The sequence below is a fragment of the Bemisia tabaci genome, chromosome 4 (genome assembly GCF_918797505.1).
Source record: "Bemisia tabaci chromosome 4, PGI_BMITA_v3".
In the NCBI taxonomy this organism is placed as follows: Eukaryota; Metazoa; Arthropoda; class Insecta; order Hemiptera; family Aleyrodidae; genus Bemisia; species Bemisia tabaci.
The window spans coordinates 61,280,077-61,301,218 of NC_092796.1; the positions used below are offsets into that span (position 1 = coordinate 61,280,077).

At 37.6% G+C, this 21,142-nt stretch overlaps 1 protein-coding gene across 1 annotated transcript in view; it reads left to right on the forward strand.

The window, feature by feature from the left end:
- Positions 1-20,950, forward strand: part of dsb (scavenger receptor class B member debris buster) — a 67,846-nt gene extending 46,896 nt beyond the window's left edge. The window contains exons 4-10 of the mRNA XM_019043437.2: positions 7,691-7,832; positions 10,083-10,289; positions 10,816-10,960; positions 11,595-11,843; positions 12,635-12,753; positions 13,329-13,451; positions 14,661-20,950. Of these exons, the coding sequence (XP_018898982.1) occupies positions 7,691-7,832; positions 10,083-10,289; positions 10,816-10,960; positions 11,595-11,843; positions 12,635-12,753; positions 13,329-13,451; positions 14,661-14,975 (1,300 nt within the window). The 3' untranslated portion in view covers positions 14,976-20,950. The remainder of the gene's footprint in view (positions 1-7,690; positions 7,833-10,082; positions 10,290-10,815; positions 10,961-11,594; positions 11,844-12,634; positions 12,754-13,328; positions 13,452-14,660) is intronic.
- The last annotated feature ends 192 nt before the right edge of the window (positions 20,951-21,142 follow it).

The following is a 21,142-nucleotide window of genomic DNA, read 5'->3' on the forward strand; positions in this document are numbered from 1 at the left end:
AGGATAATGGGCGGTCGCCGTTAAACGCTTTTCGGCGGTTGACCGCAAACCGTATTGCAGGTCACTCGTGCAGGTGGCATGGCGGTTCGTTTCGTTACCAGACCACAAGGGTTAAGTCAAGAATATGCCTTGAAGGAGTTCTTTTGCCGAGAACTTCCCGCAGGTCCCACGCTATGTCGTAATGATTCGTTGACTCAAAAAATTTGTCATTAAAACCCTCCCGAAACAAGTTCAGCTTCTTGGACCAAAAACATGAACAGAAATGAAGATAAATACTCTAAGTTGATAGCCTCCCCTAGCCCCCCCCCCCCCTTAGCCAGTTATTATCTTCAATTTTTCTTCCATTTGTTGTGCAAGCCACTGAAACGTGTATAGGTAAACTTTTTACCTCAACATTTTATCGATTACATGCCAGAAATACCCTGAAAATTGCGCACACTTTTTTTCTTACTTATGCTTACAACATTTAAAGTTTTGAAGAGGTCTTAGTGGGAATTGACAAGTCAGATTTGACGTTTTCCCTTTTGAAGGGCTTTTGATGCAATCTTTTGAAGCATCACCCAAAAACTGTTATTTTCCTGTCCCCTTAAAAACACAAAATCACCAATTTTGACCTTTTCCCGTAAATTTGGCTCTCCTGGATGGTTGGCTCCTGGGAGATAAGGTACATTTTCATAAATCCTGTTTCATATTCTTCACCGTTAGATTTTTTAGGCCTTGTCTCCACGGGGCGTTTCAAGAGATTTGTCCCAGGGAAAAATATCACTCGCTAAGTTGGGAAAAATATTAGGTCAGTCAGTATTTACTAATCACAGTACCAAGCAGAGTCTTTAAGAGCGACTCAAAGGGAAGAAGAAGAAATTTGTTGTGTTGCTTAACGGCGCAAAGCCAAGAAGTTTCATTCCAGCGAATCGAACTTGGGACAAATTCCACGAAACGTACCGTGAAGACAAGGTCCTACATCGGTCCTCAAAGACTCTGTGAAAAGCTTGAAACTGATGGACGAATCAGAAAGCGGCAAAGCCATGACAATACTCTCCCTACTCTAGTCACTCTAGTTACTCTGGTTACTCTAGTTTATCCAGGCGGCGGGTCGATAGTTGATTCGTTATCGAATGAGTTTGATCAATAACTCTCTATCTTCACAATATATATTGATGAAGATCATTCGAAACCGATACAACAAGCGACCAATGCATATCAACCAAATGGAATGGTAAAGTGCAAGCGATCTGATCTAAAAGAGTGCTTATTGAAGAATAGAGGCAGAGACAGGACTGAGTCCCGTGGGGGGGGGGGGGGGGGTGTCGTGCACTGGTTCGCGACGAAAGAGCGGAGAAGTTGAACGAACTCAAGATTGGGATTTCTTTGGATCGGCACCAGGCCAGCGAAGCATCTTACGGGTTTCGCAACCCAATTAGGGTACAAATGTTCTCACTGTCGTCGGAGTTGGCGCAACCGACGACGACGGCGGCGACGTTATCCCCGAAGAGCGCGGATCAACATGGCAACGGCAACTCATTGATCGGGCGATCGCCGAACAAAGATTGATTAATGTCTCGAAGATGTGTTGCCGAAATAATTTTGTGCAGACAATGCGAGGCATAACGTAACACCACCATCGAGCACCGGTGCGTTGCTCGCTGCTCTTGCGGCAAAGGTCAAGGTGCCAGAAACCTACATTGCCCGCGTCATGAACCGTCCAGAACCTCCTGTCGCAACGCTTTCAAAAACTCTCTCATGGACCAGCTTCTGTAAAATGCCGATCATCGGAAGCTCATAACGGTCGTTTGCTTCGTATCGACGCTTTCCTCGCAACTTTTCCACTTTCACTACACTATTTTTTATCCATTTCAATTTGAAGATCATCGAAGTTGTTTCAACTGTACCTATACTTTTCTTCAAGACAGATTTGTAGGCCTCCTGTGATTTGGTTTGAGCGTTGGTTCTATAACTAAGAGGTCCCGGGTTCGATCCCCGGCCAGGTGAATCAAGATTGATGGTCTCAAGCTATTGGTTACCTGGAGCTGGGGTGTAGTGTGGGATCGGCTCTATGAGCTATTGGAAATTAGTAAAAAAAATGATCAATTTTGGAGGCGTTAGTAAGTGGAGTACCAAATATCTAATCTCGAATCTCGATTTCGTGCGGTTTTCACTGTTACTTTTCGCTACGGCTTTGGATTGATTTGGTCATCCTGTCGCTGTATATGAAGCTCTCTGATCACCATAATTTTTATTGTTTGCACTGGGTCAAAACTCATGGTTTTTGTAGCCACTGATAAGTATAGATGAGCCTGCTATCTTTAAATTTCTAAAATATGATAAACGTGTTTTAATATTACGTGATATAATAGTTCATTTTTCCGTTTGAACAAAGTAAAGTTTATTTTTCGTCTTAGTTCCCTCTGGAGATACAATGGAGAAATCCATCGGAACGAATTCCTTGTACAGATATCGGCGAGTGATAACCTCCAATTGCGCTCGCTTTCTTTAAGTGTCTAAATTTAACCTAAAAATGGTCATTTGAAAGCACAAAACTTCCCTGGGGGTTGGACCACGTTGCGGCCAGGGGGCGTTCCCTCATAATTTATCCATTTTTCAAACATAGAGCAATTTTGAATATTTTACCCTTTTTTATCAAAAATAACTGTTGATCGCCTTGTACGGTATTAGAAAGGCATGCAAGTAAGAAAAAATCTACCGTTTTGTGAAATGGACTAGACAGTTGGCCCTCCTGCAGAATTGTCCATTACATCAACGCAGTGTAACTTATAGCTGCAGAGTCACAAGCAGTAACAGCGGTTAGATGGCAGGTTTTCGAAGAAGTGGGCAGGCAGTGACGGTACTAAGGAAGAACGCCGTATGGCCATTTGAAAGTTGCCAAATTTCCCCAGATAGATCATATTTTTTTTTAGGAAAGTTGTGTATGTTTTTCCTTGAAATTTTCAAATATTTTAGGTTAAATTGCGAACAAAATTCTCTGAAAAATTCGAATAAAAATACTCACGACTTTCCCAATGAGTCCGTATTTTATCAAAGGGAATATGGCAACACTTGGAGGCTCATACGGCGGTTTCCCTTAGCGTGGCAGACTGAGCGGGAGCCTTCAAGGAAACCCTGACTCAGGAGGACGGATGGCCTACGGCATGGACGTATGGATTCGCTGTGTGGTTGTGTCTACGCGTAATTAAGTTTGTTTCATGGTCATTGTCCCCTCTATAAACCTTACGCATTGCGCCGATGAACGGCCAATCGATGAATTGGATTCCGGAGTATAGCCCTGTATAGTGGTCGGAATTCCAATGAATTCCTCCGTCTTACAACGACATACGAACATACATTGACAGAGATATTCGTAAATGTTATGACTTATCACAAGGGTGAAAGTGAAGCACAAAAAACACAGGTTTTGTTATAGTTGACCCTCATATCTGATTGGGACTAGATTGCAAACGATATGGTTTCTATAAAATCTGTACATTTACACGCATAGTTGAGCTTCTTCTGGCTATCGTCCTATTCTTAACCACGTGTTAAGAATAAAGGTGTGTTTAAAAAACCATTTTTGACCCTACTATCCTTACCAAAAAAAAGAGAAAAATCTAAATTTAAAAGATCTCTTTCAACTCGAAAGTTTTTGACTGGATAACACTATTTTCATAAAAAAGTCAATGACTAGGTTAAGTTACGGTTCAATATTTAATATGTGATTTTTCACCGATAAATCATTGTATTTTGGCTATGGAATTCGTCAAAAAATGTGCACCATTCCAACGCTTTTTGATTTGTTCCAGCTAAATATCTTCACAAGTTTTTTTTCTTCTTTTTTTGTAAAAAAAGAAACAAACCACGAAATGGGAAATTTGCCTTGAAAGATACTTTGACAACGATATTTTTGTTAGAATATCATCTGTGATATTATAAGCAACTCACAGTTTTGAGAGAAATTTTAAAGATTCGTTTTTTATATCCAGTTAATTGTAAACGGCTGCTAGTTGCATATAGATTCAATTTCGGTTTTAGGAAGAAAAGAGTGTAAGCCTGCCAAGGCTACACAAAAGGGGTAGTCCCTTATCGTCCTTGCTAATTGGACTACATTTTACAAGTAGGAACTAAAATTTATAGCACAATTTAGAAACAACATGTGTACCATTAATTCCCCTATTCACGTAAGAGTTTATACGGTTGAGCCATTTTCAGTTCCTACTTGGGAAATGTACTTCAATTGCACCTACATCGTACCAGTGACATTTAACGGTCCGTCGTGCAGTGCGCGGAATGTTGCGAGGGCATGGAAAGTCAAAACGCCTTCAACGCCACGTATATGCAACATGGTCATCCATTGAACACGAATAGTTGCATCAAGGCGCTACTTCCAACCAGCATCCATAGCGTCACATTTGAAGGCCAAGATATTCCACGAATATCCCGGATATTAAAACATTATTTTAGTTGATTAAGTGTAGCGTTCTTTTTCTTGTATTTTTGGGCCGTGGGTGGAAATTTTAGGGACAAGTTGGTTATTTCTGTTGAATGCGAGGAGAAATACTAGGCATTGGGCAATCTTGATAGAAATTACACATCTTTAATGAGGGAATTAAATCAAACCCCACTAACATTCCATCCCGACTAACATAATCTCAATTTTGAAATGGTGACTTTTCGACCAGGTTGGCCTGGTGATGAGCGCGTCTGATTCTAAGTCTATGCAGGTCTCGAGCTCGAATCCTTATGGCCACTTCTAATTTTCACGGAAACTGCGTGTGGATCCGATGAAGCATAATCGGCATATCGGCATTAATGTTTGATTTTTGAAGCCCTGAGGGCCGAAAAACCGTGGAATAATTTCGATTTCGTACATAAAACATTCAGTATTGACAAAGTGGACGCTGATTCAAAAAGAGTATCTGGGTCAAGAATCATTGCTTTGAACTTGACTTTTTTAGCTGAAGAATGCCGTGAGTTTTTACATCACTGGCTCACAAAACACTGCCGAAGTGCATTCTTATATATTCGGGTATCTTTGCATGCCAAACAGACAACACAGTTAACTTCACTTTTACTTTATTCCGTGCACATACGAGGCAGAGATGTGCTCTTTGTTACAGTGCATTTTCCTGCACACAATAGAACCAGGATTGGTCATATGCCTCTGCCCTGGACCACACTAATTTTGTTTTATGTTAATCGATTTTATACAGCAATTGAAACAGCAACACTTCTAATCACTTTTTTTTGGCCGCCTTCTTTAATCGAAAGGTTTTATTCATATAGCTGCCTTCTTCCTTATATGTAAATCATGGCCACTTTTCAAACTGGTACCAATCGGTTCATACCGATTAATTTCCGCTCCACAATTTATTATAATAACCATTTGCAAGGATTTTAAGGACAAATGTTAATGAATCTTTCCTTAAAAATCTTTCCTAAACTATAATATCCTTTGCCATCTCGGCTATTCTACGAAAGAGAGAAAAATAGGAATTAACATCAAGTTTTTAAGAGATTTTAAAAGTTTACAACATGGCCGAGACGAGCTTTTTTGTTGAATCTCTGACTTTGTATTTTTTTTCATCTGTATGAATATTTTGATTGATTGAATTCTCCAGCAAAATTTGTGCATGAAACCTGTATGTACAATACAGCTGGACCAAAATAATCATCTAATGAATTGTATCCTGGTTATAAGAATAACTCATGAATTATTTAAAGCTACTCAGCTCGGTAAATCCAAGTGTCAACAGATTGACGTTCGCGGGATTTTAAAAATTACAGAAATGAGGAGGAGCTCAGAATTCTTAATTAACGCGTGCGTATTGCGCAATCAACGCATACAAAATTTGACCGAGTCATCTCATATTTTAAGTCATTTTTCGCCAAGAAAAATAACTTCGACCAGAACAAAGAGACGAGAGAGGAAGGGAGAGAGGGGAGTAGAGAGACAGGGAAAAAATAGAGTTCCCTCGATGTATCCGGGATGAAACTTCAGCATGTGACATTCGTATAGTTCTTAAAAGCATACTTGAAAGTTGCAGGTTTACCGACATAATGATCACTCGTTTTTTGGAACTATCGGAGAGTAGAGCTCATAACAATCTGATCTATTTTAAAAAAGTCTGGACTCAAAAATATTCCGACCTCCGGAAGATGTGGACAATCTGTTTAACCCGTACCGAGGTGTACTATTTTGTTATTTTTGGGGTCGTAAAGGAAACTACAGCGTATTGTTGAAACTAAAATCAGCTTCGTCAGCTTTTGACATTATAAACAAAATGTTCGCCGGGAAAAAAATTGCTGGAGCGTTAGTCAGCACGTTATCAAAAAAGCATAAAGTCAAAATAACTTTAATTTTGTTGTCTTGCTCGCATTGATTAATTATGCTACGGTCCTCAAGGAGCCGCGAAACAGTTGTGACAGAAGAAGAGAGCTATTACCGTGTACTAACTATAATGTATAGGTAACGCAAAATGTGATAAAAGAAACTGTATAATAAGGTGTCACTCCACGCGGAATTGTGTTTTTTAGAATGTTGTGCATTAAGCCTCACCCTCGCGCGTAAGAGAGAATTGATCTCACGTTTTCTCCATGTGAAATATGACGCCTCTACATTTTATGAAATAAAGCAATCTTAAAAGATTACTTCATCCGCATATGATTGATTCGCGCTTCAAAATATTGATCCATAGTTGATGAAGATGTACAAGATACATTTCCAAATTATTATCCATCGTAAAACAATTTTAATACATAGATCCAATTCCTTAGGCTTTTAAACCCTCAGATGAACAAAATTATGTTGATTGATGATATCCGCCCTTTAAGTGAAAAATGAACTGAATTTTATGAAAGCTATCCTATTGAAAACGCATCATTGATTATTTATTTTCTGTTACCTACTCAATTTGTATTAATTCGGTCACTATTGAAAATGTTTCCTTCTTAACTGAAAACATGAACCTACTTCCTTAGAAATATTTTGAAGTTGCCGTTGCAGTGACAAAACTGAGCATGTCACATGGAATCATCACGCTGTTGAATCGCAAATAATTATACGCCATAATCGATCCGCGTCGTTTAGTGCGTCAATAATCATCTGTCAAGCAATCATTGGCGAATTATCCAACTCATCAGTGTAAAATTAATCACAGCCAGGCAATTAGTTGGAGTCAGAGGTAGATGCAAAGACTTTTTGCGTGCAGCATGTCACCTCTTCTTCCAGTATTGCCAGATATGCTAAAAATCAGCATTTCTCCCCCATTTCACCCTATGTAAAGTCACCATATTTTAGTGACTAATTTGGCAACCTTGTCTTCGCCAGGTCGTCAACGTTGACTCACCCTCAATCTACACCTTCCCTTTCTGACGAATGTCATCCTGAAAAGCATCAAATCATCTTTTACCCTTGAACCTGGAGCCCTCGTTGCGCTGGTTAAAAATAAGAGGAATTACGTAGACAAGGCTCACATAGGAAGTTGGATGAAAATTCATGGATAGGTTTTAGATAGTAAAAGTGTTAATTGCAATGCGCTGCGCTACGTTCAAGTGCGTCATTGGTCTTTCCTCGGAGTTTTGTCACAGATAAATCACGCACAGCGGTAACGTCACAGAAACAAGATTCCAGGGTGTCACAGAGACGTTTTAACCTAACAGAATAATTTAAATTTATTTTGAAATTCATTTTATGTTTCAGAGAGGACATGGAGAAGGTAAACATCAAGTTTCATGACAACGGTACCGTCAGTTTTCAACACAGGAAAATATTAGAATTTGTGCCGGAACTGTCAATAGCGGACCCGGAAACGAAATTTGTTGTACCCAACATACCCCTACTGGTAAGCAACGTTGTCAAAATGAAATCATTATATATCTGGACGTATTTCCACCAAACAGACCTATGTGGAGGTGAGAAATGTGGGATGTGCTCGTTAGTTCTCTGGCCGTAAGAGGGAATGGGAATAATAAAGCGCCAGTGACGTCAGCGGCAATGATAGTGCGCACTCGAGCGAGGGGGAGATCGCTAGAGGGAGTCTTTAACTCATGAGCCCTGTCCACAACGCTATCTTGCCATGCCCGCGGCTCATGAGTTCCGCATTCAGTTGGCACATAGGTCTGTTTGATAGAATGTAATATCCCGCTTTTCCAATTCTTCAAAAGGAATCACGCCCACTTTTACATTGCTTCTTATGCAGCTTCAACGAGCACACCCCATATTTCTCACCTCCACATAGGTCTGTTTGGTAGAAATACGTCCATCTTGTTTTAATGTCAAGAATAGGCCGTACGCACCGCAGATCTTTTCAAATTAGTGCAGTAGTTCCATCTATCAGACAATTCTTAGATCACTACGTCCGTTAAAAATTTGCAAGTCTTCCTCAGGCCCACTGCTTATTCGTTACCAATTAATACACCAAAAAAAGGTGGTGCAAATCATGATTGTCTCAAGAAAATAACAATATAGAATTTCAATCCGAGAAAGGAACCAAGCCACATTAACTATTGCCAAATTAAAGTGAGCAATTTAATGTTTTACATGAAAACGGTTGTTCGGATGTTTGTGCAAATTTCAGTGAATTTTTTGCCTAGAATCAAGCAATTTCCCTAAAATGTTCAAAGAAATCCGGACAAACGTTCCCTTGTAAAAAATTAAATTTCCCCGTTGGAAATAAGTGATGAGGCTTGGTTCCTTTCTGCCAGACGCGGTCCAACTGTAAGTAAAGTTATGCTACTGAGCAAAAACCACGTAACTCAATTGTAAACGCAAAGTAGATCCACGGTTATTTCCGAGAACGACAGTGCGGTGGGGTTAGCTGAAGTAGTTGCCTTGTGTCAGTAGCCCGCACTCCTGGGTACTCTCACGTTCTCTCGTCCGGTCGCTCAGATAATTCGCCTTCAAAAAATGATAATACCACAATCACATCCAACATCGAAAATGTTGCCTTTAGCTTAACGCACTGGACTAACGTGTTCGCGGGGACGGAAGGTTCCCGCTCGCAAGTCTCGTGACGGAATTCGAAGCTCATGTTTGTCATTGTTTTTCGCACCTCAGCAATAAAACGTCAGTTGGACGTTTTATTGATTTGATGAATCGTATATGCAAACGTTCCTCAGTTCCGTGAGTTTTAATATAAAGTCCTGCCGAGCAAATACTGTCTCAATGTCACCCGAACGTTGCCGTCACATTCCAATCATCTTTTTCCGATAATCATAGAATTGCACTCCGCGTATTTATGTTGCAATTAGCACTCAAGTTATAAAACAAGAAGGATTCGCTGTCACAAGCATCCCTCATCAATATTTTAAATCAGTTTTTTTTCATTCTTCCTCGATTTTTTTATATCTTTTTTTCTACATTGCCTATCTCACGCGGTTGATACTTAGACCTCTGTATATGGTAAATAAAATAATATATTAAAGAAATTCATTTAATAGCTCGTGCGAAACAAAACAATGAATGGAAGGCTATCATATTTTACATTTTTTAAATTCCGAATTAAAAAAGAGGTAAACTTCGAGTAAAGTTCACAATGTGATTAATGGAGCTTATTTTTTTAAAATAGAATTTTCCCATTCTAAAAAGTGATTTCGCATCAGTGGCGTGGCGTGAATGATAGATTATCGATATATCGCCATTTGAAGCTATGGTAAAGAATCGATTACTAAGGTGTTAGCTGCGAACACCCTGATAATCGATCTTTTTTCAGAGGTTTGAGTGTCGTTTCAATCGATATATCGCAAAGCACGCCACGCCACTGTTTCGCATATAGATATTTGCGTAATCGTCACAAAATATTATTGATTTCCCATTTTAAATAAGACCCATTTATGTTTGGACTTCATTTTGCAACGAGGAACCACAATGTCTGTTTTTTTCATGAAAGCACCTATCTGCATTAGAAAATTGAAGCCATATAAGTTGTTTCTGAACTGAGACAGAAAAACTATCTTTTTTTACCACTCTGTCTACTTTCCTGACAATATCGGGTATGTGACTGCCATTTTTTAAGTCATATAATGTATTTTTCTATCTAAAGATATTTTATCGATGTTATCATTTGACCACTATTTCCTCTCTGGTTTTACAGACGCTGACAACGCAAGCAAATAGCTTGAAACCTATCGTGAAAGCAACCCTGTCGCTGTTTCTACGGGTGATGACCGATATGACACCATTCAAGACGGTCACGGCGCAAGAACTCGTTTTTGGATATGATGATACTCTCACGTCATTGGCCAACAGATATTTTCCGAAAGGGAAACGCCCACCGAAAAAGATGGGCCTCTTTCTTGGAGTGAGTCTTAACCAGCCGTATTATATGTTTTTAGAGATTGAATTGGACACACCTTACGAGATTAGAAAGTGCTCTACTGATTTATTACTTTTATTTCTGTTGGCAAATCTATAAAACACAGAAAAGAGATAAAAAAATAAACTCACTTTTCCAAACCAAGGGACATGTAAGTGCATGAGGTTTTTTGCACTCTCAATCGTCATATGTTCCCCATTTCAATTTGTGTTATAGAATGATGCTATCCATCTGAATTATTTATCTACATGAAGACGCACAAAAGCATATACATCCGGCTTTACATGCAAGCATTACTTAAGAAGATGACGCAAAGCGCTAAATCCTTTTGAACCAGATATGGTTGTTTCATTGTTTTTTCAGCTTTTCGTTTTCTTTAAATTCGAAATTATTTCATTCTCTCAGGGCTCCAATTTTGCTTCTGCAATCTTTCAAAGAATTATCTCTGTTTCTGAACGTATCAGCTATTTTTTAATGATCTTTTTTGTAACAAATAATCATTTTTTTGCAGAGAAACGGAACATTGAATGAAATTTCTACTATCTACACTGGCCACACCGGAATGCATCAATTCGGAGTTATGGACAAACTCAATGGATTGGACCACTTGCCGTACTGGGACTCAGCCCCATGCAACTCGATAGCTGCCTCAGAAGGTACCTTTCAATTGTCCAAATGTCTTCCCAAAAAATCCTCCTAATCTTTCCGAAAACTTACGAATGCCTTTTTAAATATTGTCAATATGAATACATGGTTGGCACCGCCTCATCTCTCGTAAAATTCCTTGTCATACCACCAGAGACCAAGAGAGACCCTCTTTTAGCCTTTTGGTGATGGGTGGAGACTTTAACTTCCGGGGATTTAACTCTTCCTTATGAACAACCATATGAGAGCAACAGTCATCTTATACCTACTAGATAGATGATGATGTTTGTGTGACGTCTTGAGCCAAACAAGTTTACCAAGCATCGTTTTTTTTTTTTTTTTTTTTTTGCAAGACGGAATACTCAACACGTTGTCAAGCACCCATCTAGTAGGTAGGTCAACAGATGAATGTTGTAGTTCCGAAGTAAAAACTTCCACCTTTGGTAAGATAGCAAAAGGATGGTCTCTCTTCGTCTCTGGTCGCCACCCTTTCACTGGGCGTCCCCTTCGTCTCCTCCCAGGAGAAACCCAATAAAGCATCTTGTCTGGCGTCTTTTACTCAGTCAACATTCAATATAATCTTCTTCCCCATTTTAATATCAGCTCCTAGTATTTATTAAGAATGTAAATTTTCTTTTTACACAGGGTCGTTCTTCCCTCCCCGTGCTTTCACGAATTCGGACGTAGTGCACGTGTATGACAAAGACCTCTGTCGGATCTGGCCGTTGCGGTATCGTCACGACACGGAGAAGAACGGTGTGAACGTGGGCTATTACACACCCGACGACGATATATTTCAACCCGGTGAACTTCACTCGGACAACAAATGCTATTGCCCAGGCAACATCCCTTGCCCGCCCAAAGGCCTCCAAAATATTAGCCCCTGTCAATTTGGTGAGCCAAATACACACATATTCACCCACGCACTCACTGGAACATTGTCAAAAATCGTTATTTTCTCCAATTAAAATAAAATTCTCCTCCATTTGAAAAACATTTCTTGAGGACAATGTATTTTTTATGATTTTAATACATTTTTCTAATCTAAATGAGGTATTTTTAATTCAAAGAAGTATGATTTTGTGAGGAAGTATATAAATAACGATGACTCTCATTTCTTCCTCAAAATAAAAACTTTTTCGAATCAATGCAACTTTTTTCTCTCAAAAAAAAGCTCCTTATAAATTCTTTTGTCTGAAAAAAGTCTCTCCAAATCAAAGAATATTTTTTATATGAAAAAAATGTTTTCCGTACATTTTTTCAGTGCACCCTCAAAACTCTATGCCAGTCTCGACTCATTAGAGGAATTATTCTCGATTGATTCTCGCGATTACGTGCAGTGAAATATATGACCTTTGTTGAGTTTGGCTCAATGAGGCAACTGTAACTCTCATGGCAATGCGTAGAGTATCATCATGACTTGAAGGCGCTTCAAGCCGGCCGCAGTAGTGCTTTTCAAGTTCTCCACCGATGAAATATTTAATATGTCCACGCGAGTAATTGCAATTAGACGAGTTAAAACGCATGCCGTTTACTAATTGCCGGCGATTACTGAGCGCCTGTGACAGTTACGTCCTAGACTTAATACATCACAAATTGACTTAGGTACTGGTTTGCTTGTCCCGAAGCGTGACTATCTCGTCCGAAAATGTTTGCACTAATAGTCTAACAATTAATTTTCGCAGATGCCCCAGTCCTGCTGTCATTTCCGCATTTTTATCAGGCAGACCCCGCATTACTGGATGCAGTCGATGGATTGACGCCAGACCCTGAAAAACATCAAACATTCTTCAAAATCCAACCTGTGAGTAAATCGTGTAATATAAGAGGCTTGCCTTTTTTGTGATCAAAAATGGATAAAAATGGTTGTTTTGCGTACCTAGAACCTAGAATTCACGGTGCATTACTTGCCCGATTTAGGTTAGAGTGTGAAAGATGTGTATTTTACCACAGTTGCTAAATTATCCGACGGACATTTTTAATTCACCACAATAATTTTTGTTACACTATTTGAAAGTCTGGAAAGGAGTCAACTGCCACTCTTTTCCTTTTTGGATTTTAATTGAATTTCTTGCCACTTGGAAGGTAGAGATTTTTTCAGAATTAATATTTTAAGAAAAATAAGAATTTTTTCAAAATAATTAAAAAATTTTCCCTCGGCATGATCAAAGTAAAATCTAGAAGTTTAGTGCAGGGAAGCCGCTTGATTAGTACATTTTGTTTCTATAAGCATTCTTTAGAATGCCATAAAATATAAATTTTATTTAATCAAAACCTCTCTCTTTTAAAAGTTGCTCCCCTTTCACAAAACGCCGTCATAATGAAAATTAGTATTGAACACCGTGATTTCATTTTTTCCTCTCTCTCTTATCATTTCAGAAATTAGGAGTGCCGTTGGAGGCTCGAGTCAAAGTTCAGTTAAACTTAGCCGTGGAACAATCAAATATTCATATCGTTAGGCAGTTTCCGTCCATTACCTTCCCCATTATGTGGGTTGAAGAAGTAAGTAACATTTTATGTTAATCAATCCTTCTTCTTTTCTTATTTTTTCATAGGAAATCTCGATTTTGAGTGAGTCCTGATCGTGGTGATTTCTTGTCTGTTGGCGGATAATACACAAATAAACACAACTGATATTTCTACCCAAAAAGAATTACTAGGAGCTTTTAAAAATGTTGCAAAGTTTCATATTTTCAACTCAAACATACGATGGAATGACTATTTAAAATAGGATAATAGCTCCAAGCACATCAAAAAAATCCTAGTAAATTTTACACAATGAAGGGCTTAAAGGGCAAGACGCAGTTTTTATTATTTCAAGAAATCTGCATTGTATGTTTCATAATTACATGAAGCCTTATGCGGTGGAAATCGTTCAATCTCACTTTTTGATGCTTGAAAATGGCATTTTGGTAGGAAAGTTTTCACAGAATATCGACAGTGAGACTACCAGACCACATATCTCGTTTCCGGTGTTTCAACGTCTCCGCTCCCATTTTATTTTTGTGAAGGAGGACAAACCATTGTCATTCCTTGAAGTTCTCACAGATTTTTATTCACACACCGGGCAGAAAAATTTTGGAAGTTTTTAAAAATTGAAGTTGAGTAGATTCCTACCTAAAAAATAAGGTATGACAGGAAGTCTACGACGTTTGAAACCGATATATGCAGTTCAGTAGTTTCACCGTCAATATATTTCAAGACTAGTTTTCAGTAACTTATTTTTTTTTTCAAATACTGCACTCAGACGCCTTTTCCTCCAAGCCCCTCATTGCTTCCCTCAATTGAGAAACGGAGGAAGGAAAAGAGAAGAAATAGTATCTCGTAGTCTCTTTTTAGTCATTCGCAATAGAGCCCCCACTCGCATTTGCAGCTATATAGATCTTAGTCGATAAATCAAACAGGTGAAATTGTATCAATATCGATTGGTTCAACTTGTAAACATAGCCTCGAAAGGAAATCTAGAAATCTGAGGAATCGGGGTTTTGTCATAGATTTTTTTATTCTTTTGCACGAGTACCAAATGTCAATCGAAAGTGATATTGTTGGGAATTTTCTCATTTTCAACTTTTCCAACTTGAATCCTAAATTTTTTTAGAGGTTATGTTCTATTGTTTTGAAGCAAACGATACATGGAACCACTATCGAATACGGTCTATGGGTTGTTTTGGTTTTTTGGAAATTCTTCTAATTTTCTCTGATGCTTTTCAGGGTGTCGGCGATCTCCCACCACACATTCTACGGTGGATTCAGTTAGCAATTTACTCGGAGAAAATCATGCCGTACGTAACGGTGGGCATGGTGATTTTCGGAGCCTCGATCCTCGTTTTCATCTTCGTGAGGGCGTACAAAGACATCGTCTTCACGCAAGAGAACTTCGAGCGGGGGAAAGCCAAGTTCCGGCGAGGCAGCAGCTTCATCGTGAACGGACAACACAGGCTCATCATCCTCCAGGGATCCGACTCCTACTCCTTACTCAATAACGCTACTCAAGAGACTGAACTCGACCCTGATCCTAGCTTGTAGATGTTGAAATTTTATCACATTTTCCTCTACCATTTCTTGTTTTAAGTTATCAACTATATAAGCGTTTTCCAAGCTTATCTACAAATGATCAAGTTCCCATTTCTTCACTTTCGAAATGATCTAGACCTTCACTCGAGCCCAAGTAGCACAGTCCAATGAAAACAATGAAATAAAATTGCAATTTTTTGCCACAAAGTTGCTATGTATGTATATTATTTGGTCAATTAACGCCGTTTTGAACAATCAACGAGGTGAGCTCCGTGTATCAGAGAGATAGCAATGAGAAATTGCAGCTTACATTTCAATTTCATTGCAATACATTGCAACAAGAAGTGCCCCTTCAATCAGTAGATAGGCAACTTTCGTGCCACTCCGATGCAATGGCAATAATTTTGCCATGTAATTGCAATTTATTTCAATCTGTGCTACTTAGGAGCTTGAAAGAAAACAAATTCTTGACTGAGTTATATATCTTGCCAAAAATGTATTTATGTTTTTATTGAGGTCGTCCTCGGCCAAATGTTTGGTGATGATGATGATCAAATCCTCTTAATCTGTGTGATTGGCATCTGTAAATCCTTGCTATTTCAATGAGTCTCTTGCAAATAAAAGATACAGCGAACTGAGTGGACTGTTCATCGGTGAAATCGCAGGAAAATTGTCGAGCGATTAAAAAAAGTCTGAAAATTCAGTCTTCGTTGCACAATTTGCGTGGTCCATTATGCGAAATTTCAAATTTTCCCGAGCTTTTTTTCCTCGTCGCCAGAAACCAAAGTTGTGGTGAGGAATGTGAATAAACCTACCTCAAAAAACAAACAACGGTCTTAAAAACGGTTACCGACATGTTTTACGTGTAATTTCAATCGTCTTTAAATCGATAAATTTCAAGAAAACGGCAGAAAGCAATTGTTTAAAACCGTTGAAATTATACACGAAAACAATTACAGTAACAGCTTCCAAGATAATGTGTTTATTTAGATTTGAATTTCTCACAATTCTCTTCGAGGAAACCTTGGCAATCGTGCAATTTAGCATCCAAAGTTAAATTTTTATAACAAAAGTTTGCTTTTGGCTGTCATTTATGAAAAATGCAGTGTTTTCTGAGGTATTAGCCACGGACTTTTTTAATTTTCTGCTGTGAATTTCGTGTGCATTTTTTATTACTCCATTGCCATTTTTGGGGAGAATATTACGTCCGAACTGACTGCGCACAACGGTGCTGGTCCTCAATGTGCACCTTACGTCAGCTATCCACTCAGTAGCGATTCTTGGAGGTTGGCAGCATTGTAATTCCTTCGTTTGAATGTGAGTAAAAAAATGGATTCTTAGTGAGGCAAATTGTCACTTCTAAAATTGATATGTTTTATGGTTTTAAATGGAGGGAAATCTGTGTTGCCAAGTTTCAAGAATCACCGCTGTTTCTACCCTTGTTAAAATACGTGGGCTCTCTATGCCAAAAAGGTGCTCGCTCAATGTGCCAGTTTCTTCCCAGAAGGATATGTTTGCTGACGCGCATGGATCCCGCATCAGCAATCGTCAGCGTGACGTATTTTTCACAGAGAATATGCACGATACTAAACGAAGTCTCCTCACGATTTTTAACTGTCATTGTTACCACCGCACTAATTTTAGGCCGGGTAAAACTCACCCTCAGAGAATGGTCATGTATTTTATTTGAACGTGGATGGGCAAATTGATGAGTGAAAACAGCTTAAGAACTGATAAATGTCACTCAGTGAGACTCTAGGGTACCTGACTTTAGGCATATCTGTGTTTTTGTGTTCAATCAATCATGTAATTTCTCAAATATTGTTTTCTTGCCTTTCGGAGTGCTTTCAATGAATTAAATAAGGTAATTCAATATTTATATCTTATTAGGCTTACAAGACGAGTTTCGAATTCTTTGAGAAAAAAATATTTCAGCATAACTGTGCTACCTAACCAGTGATACAGTATTTTCATTGAAATTACGTTTCCATCGATTTTTTTTTCATATATTGAAAACATGTCTGACTAATCTTCTTCCGACGGCGTTTCATCTGCACTTGTTCTACACTTAACTCTTTGTTGCATAGCGTTTCATGAAAGCAACAAACGGTTTTCAGCTTCATTTCTATGCTGGAGTATTAAATTGAATCAAAGCAAGAAATGATTTTTGGTAAGCATTATAAGTCTGATCTGCTGACTTTAAAAAAACTACAAAAATCGATTCCAACTGAATTTATTGTCGAAAAAATACTGTACGTTGTCGATTTCCTTTTCAAAATCAACGATTAGCTCATGCAACAAAGGGTTAAAATTGGCGAGACATTCATTTTTGAAGTATTGAAAATCATCAAAATTTAACCCCCCATTTTTCAGGTTTTCCATTTTCATTTGTTGCCTATCTTCTAAATTCTCTAATTTTTTTTCCAAGCAAGTAAACTAAATTACGAAATTATTAAAAGTGTTGAATCAAATTTCACCGATTGTATCCTCTAGAGAATTAGCGCCACCAGTCACTTGTTACGGCACAAGAAGAACTGCAGCAAAATTCTTTTAAATGGTGAAACGCTTTGAAGTCAGGAAAATCAAGAATCCAAAGATTTTTCAGAAAAACTGATACTGTGTAAATTAGATACTTTATTTTGAATAACTTGTGAATTGAATTCTTTCTTAAATTTATGTTATTTCCTTGTGTTTCTCGCTTTTTTATTTATTTTTCTTAAGAGCACAGCCTTGAATTCAAATGTGAAACCCTTTGAGTTGGCAAGATGCCTAGTAAAATTAAATATTTTAGCCCTCAACCAATCCTGTAGGCGATCATTTGTACTTAGGAAAGTAACCTAATGGATTTAATACTGAAATCAATTCTTCCTTCACTAACATAGTTTATCTATATACTCTTTGCTTTCACATGTTTGCCCATACGTGTTGAGCAATTGTTAATTCATCTTTTTTCTCCGAAAATGTGTGTTGAATTACCAGTACCACTCCCCTAAGATTTGTAAAGGCAGTTTTTAAAGGTATTCGCATACTTCCATTCGAGCCACAAAGTCAAGACTATACCAATCTGATTTTTAAAATATCACTGTAGGCATTTATTTACTCAAAGTGGTCTTAATTTATTTTTGACGCTACAGAATGTAACAAATTCGGTATTTAGACGGAAAATAATGATTGATTGAACGTATTTGATAGTTTTCTTTTGTACAGTTTAAAAAGTGTAGTTTTTATCTTATTTATTTTTATGTCTTGTAAATACCGTTTTGCTATTTTACTTTACTTTGTTGTTTATGTGACGTGTAAAATAAAGTTGTCCGATAAACTTCAATAGTAAATGTTTCAATATTTATCTCTATCTCTAAATACGACATATTCTTAAAGGTTTAATGACGAAGCTTTAGAGGGGTTTTACTTTTTCCAAATTCAAGGCGCCATACTATATTTTGCATTAAAACATTGTAACTTTAGAGTAAGATTGTATTGAAGAAAAAAGTGTAAAAAAAAATAGTATACGATAACCTCACGATTCTAATGATGAAAGGAATACAATGACTGTGTTCCTATATTATCAGAAAATCAAATTACACCGCAACGCGCCATATTTTACCCCAAGCATAGATCAGCTAATACGACGACATTCCAACTGGTGTACGTTCGATTCATTATCATGATTCTTCATTGAAAAATATATCTTTTAACCATTTTTTACTTCTACTTTGACATCTCGCGTTATTCTGTCACTCTCATTTGTTTGTCTGTAATCACTCGGCGTGAACAACACTAAAGTGGAGTAAATTTGGAAAAAGGAACTATTTTTTCTGGTTCCGATTAGAAACAACACATGAGCTGTTGTTTCCGTACGAAGATAAGTGATTTTATGGATGAATCAGAAATAATAGTTCCTTATTACAAAATGCAGTCCAAATCTTTGCCTGTTCTTGCCACTCCGTCACGGTGGTGGATATTATTTATAGTTATACAATATTGCCGCCAAAGAAAGACTAATATCTTACTTGATGAGATTAGAATTATTTTATTTTAAGTTTATAGGACTTATAGATTTTGTTCCCATGTAAAAATATTTTGGATAAGCAATGTCGACATGATTCTGACTTGAAAAATTGAGCTGTCTTCGGTGCTCCATTGAAGTTATTTTTCGTGTATTCTTTCATTTTCTAATATATTTATTTAACTTACGAAATGAGCAATTTTGCGGGCAGAATGTACCGCATGGACTTTTTTGTGATTTATTCTTTCGTTTGAACTTCTTAATTGTAACTGTGACATTAAAGTTTCTGATTAAGGTAGTTATGAACGAAAACTCATAATACTCACACCTCGCCAAAGTGGAGTGCGCAATGTGCTCTAATTGGACGTATTTATGTCAAACGGAACTAAGCGCCCTGGAAAAGCATTGCGAGTATAGGACGGAATGAGCCCGATGCTCGGTTCCGCCGCCAATCCAAGCCCCCCTTTACCTTCCTCCCCTTATGCCTTATGGCGCTTAGTTCCGTTTGACAGAAATACGTTCAATTGATGGACTCCAATAAAAGCTTTCTAGCCGCTCATCTTTATATTTTTATGTTCAATGTGTACACATCCTTTCTTGCCTTATATTACGTTGCCTTTCAATCTTAATCATTTTCTCTTAGTGTAGAATTAATTATCTTACATTTTAAAAACATATACATATCTTACGAGAAGACGCCATGCAATCGCCAACAATATGACTTTTGACTTTGAGGTAGGAGTTGGAAGAGAGCGTGTCCTCCGATTTTCAGTTGAAATATTATTTCAATACTTTCATTAGGTAGTAACACCAAGCCATAATGAATCGGAAACGTCCCACTTGATTCTTCTGTAGGAATTAAAACCCTAAATTGGCTGTGCTGCTCTGTCTTTGTCAAAGTTTTCAAACCAATTTGACCTATCTTAGAAATTCAACTTTTATTTCAACCTCGAGAAGGGTCCTGATGAGGATATATTAATCTACGAAAAATAAAATGACCTAATATAATGAAAACAAATGCTGAAATCTCACGGGCAGATTACAATGTTTACTTCAAATGTTGTCAAAATTATAATTTGTTTTATTCGAGTTTTTAAAATGTACCTACCTTTCATTGTTCAAGAACTATGTTTCACTTTACGGACTGCTCGTGCATTTATATTAAACGACTCGAACTCAACAAAAGGAGTTTCATGGAGTTGTTACATTATTCCTTCTTTTCTAAAATCACGCTCACAATTCAAAAGCATAAAAGTTGGTGATTTAGTTGGCTTGCACGTAAACAAAGTCAGGATTTTGATCATGAAATTCTGAAAAAAAAAGCCGGCTGCTGATATGTGGAATCGAATAAGAACTTGTATCTGTGTTGCTTAGAGGAAAATTAGCTGCGCATGTTTGGTTAAATTAACTAAAGTTTACATAGGTATTTTATATTCCAACAGCACCGACTTTAAAAGTATTGTGTTTAACATAAAACTATGAATCCATGAGGAATGCTTAAGAGGAGTCATTCAAGATTGAGCATGAATGGACAGCTTTCGAGTGCTTCTTGAGTATATTAGGGATTTTACCACTTTCTACAATCGTGATAGGTGCAACTCATACTTCCTTTTCGTATGCATCAATCGCAAGTTAAGAGGGCAGAGATCAAATACATCCCTCCTATTCAATTTTCAAGCTTTTGTTACGTCTCAACAAATCTACGAATGAGCATTACAAGTTCATGCTATACCTGCAAACCAGATATGAACAAGATATGAACTATGTAGAGCATAAAAAAAAAGTCGGATAATGCGCAATAACCGTAAAGTGCCTTACATGGTGTGTCACATTTAAATAATTCTTGCAATGGTACAAATTGATATGTTCTTCAAAATAATTCTACACATTTTTGAACTTTGATGCTGTGAAACAGTATGATTAACTCTAATGTCTGTGTTAAAATATTTAGGAAAATAAAAACGTTTTCAATAAATTTTGATTAATGTGTTTTTTTCTATTTTCCTGTTACTCTCATTTTTTTAACTGATAAATTTAAACCTAGGAACGATACACTTATGCTGAGAATGTTTGATGATATCCTATTTAAATGTTTCTACCTCATTTATACTATATGGTTGTGAGTTCCTTTCTTCAGACATGCTCAGGTATGCTGCGTTTTTGAATTTACAAG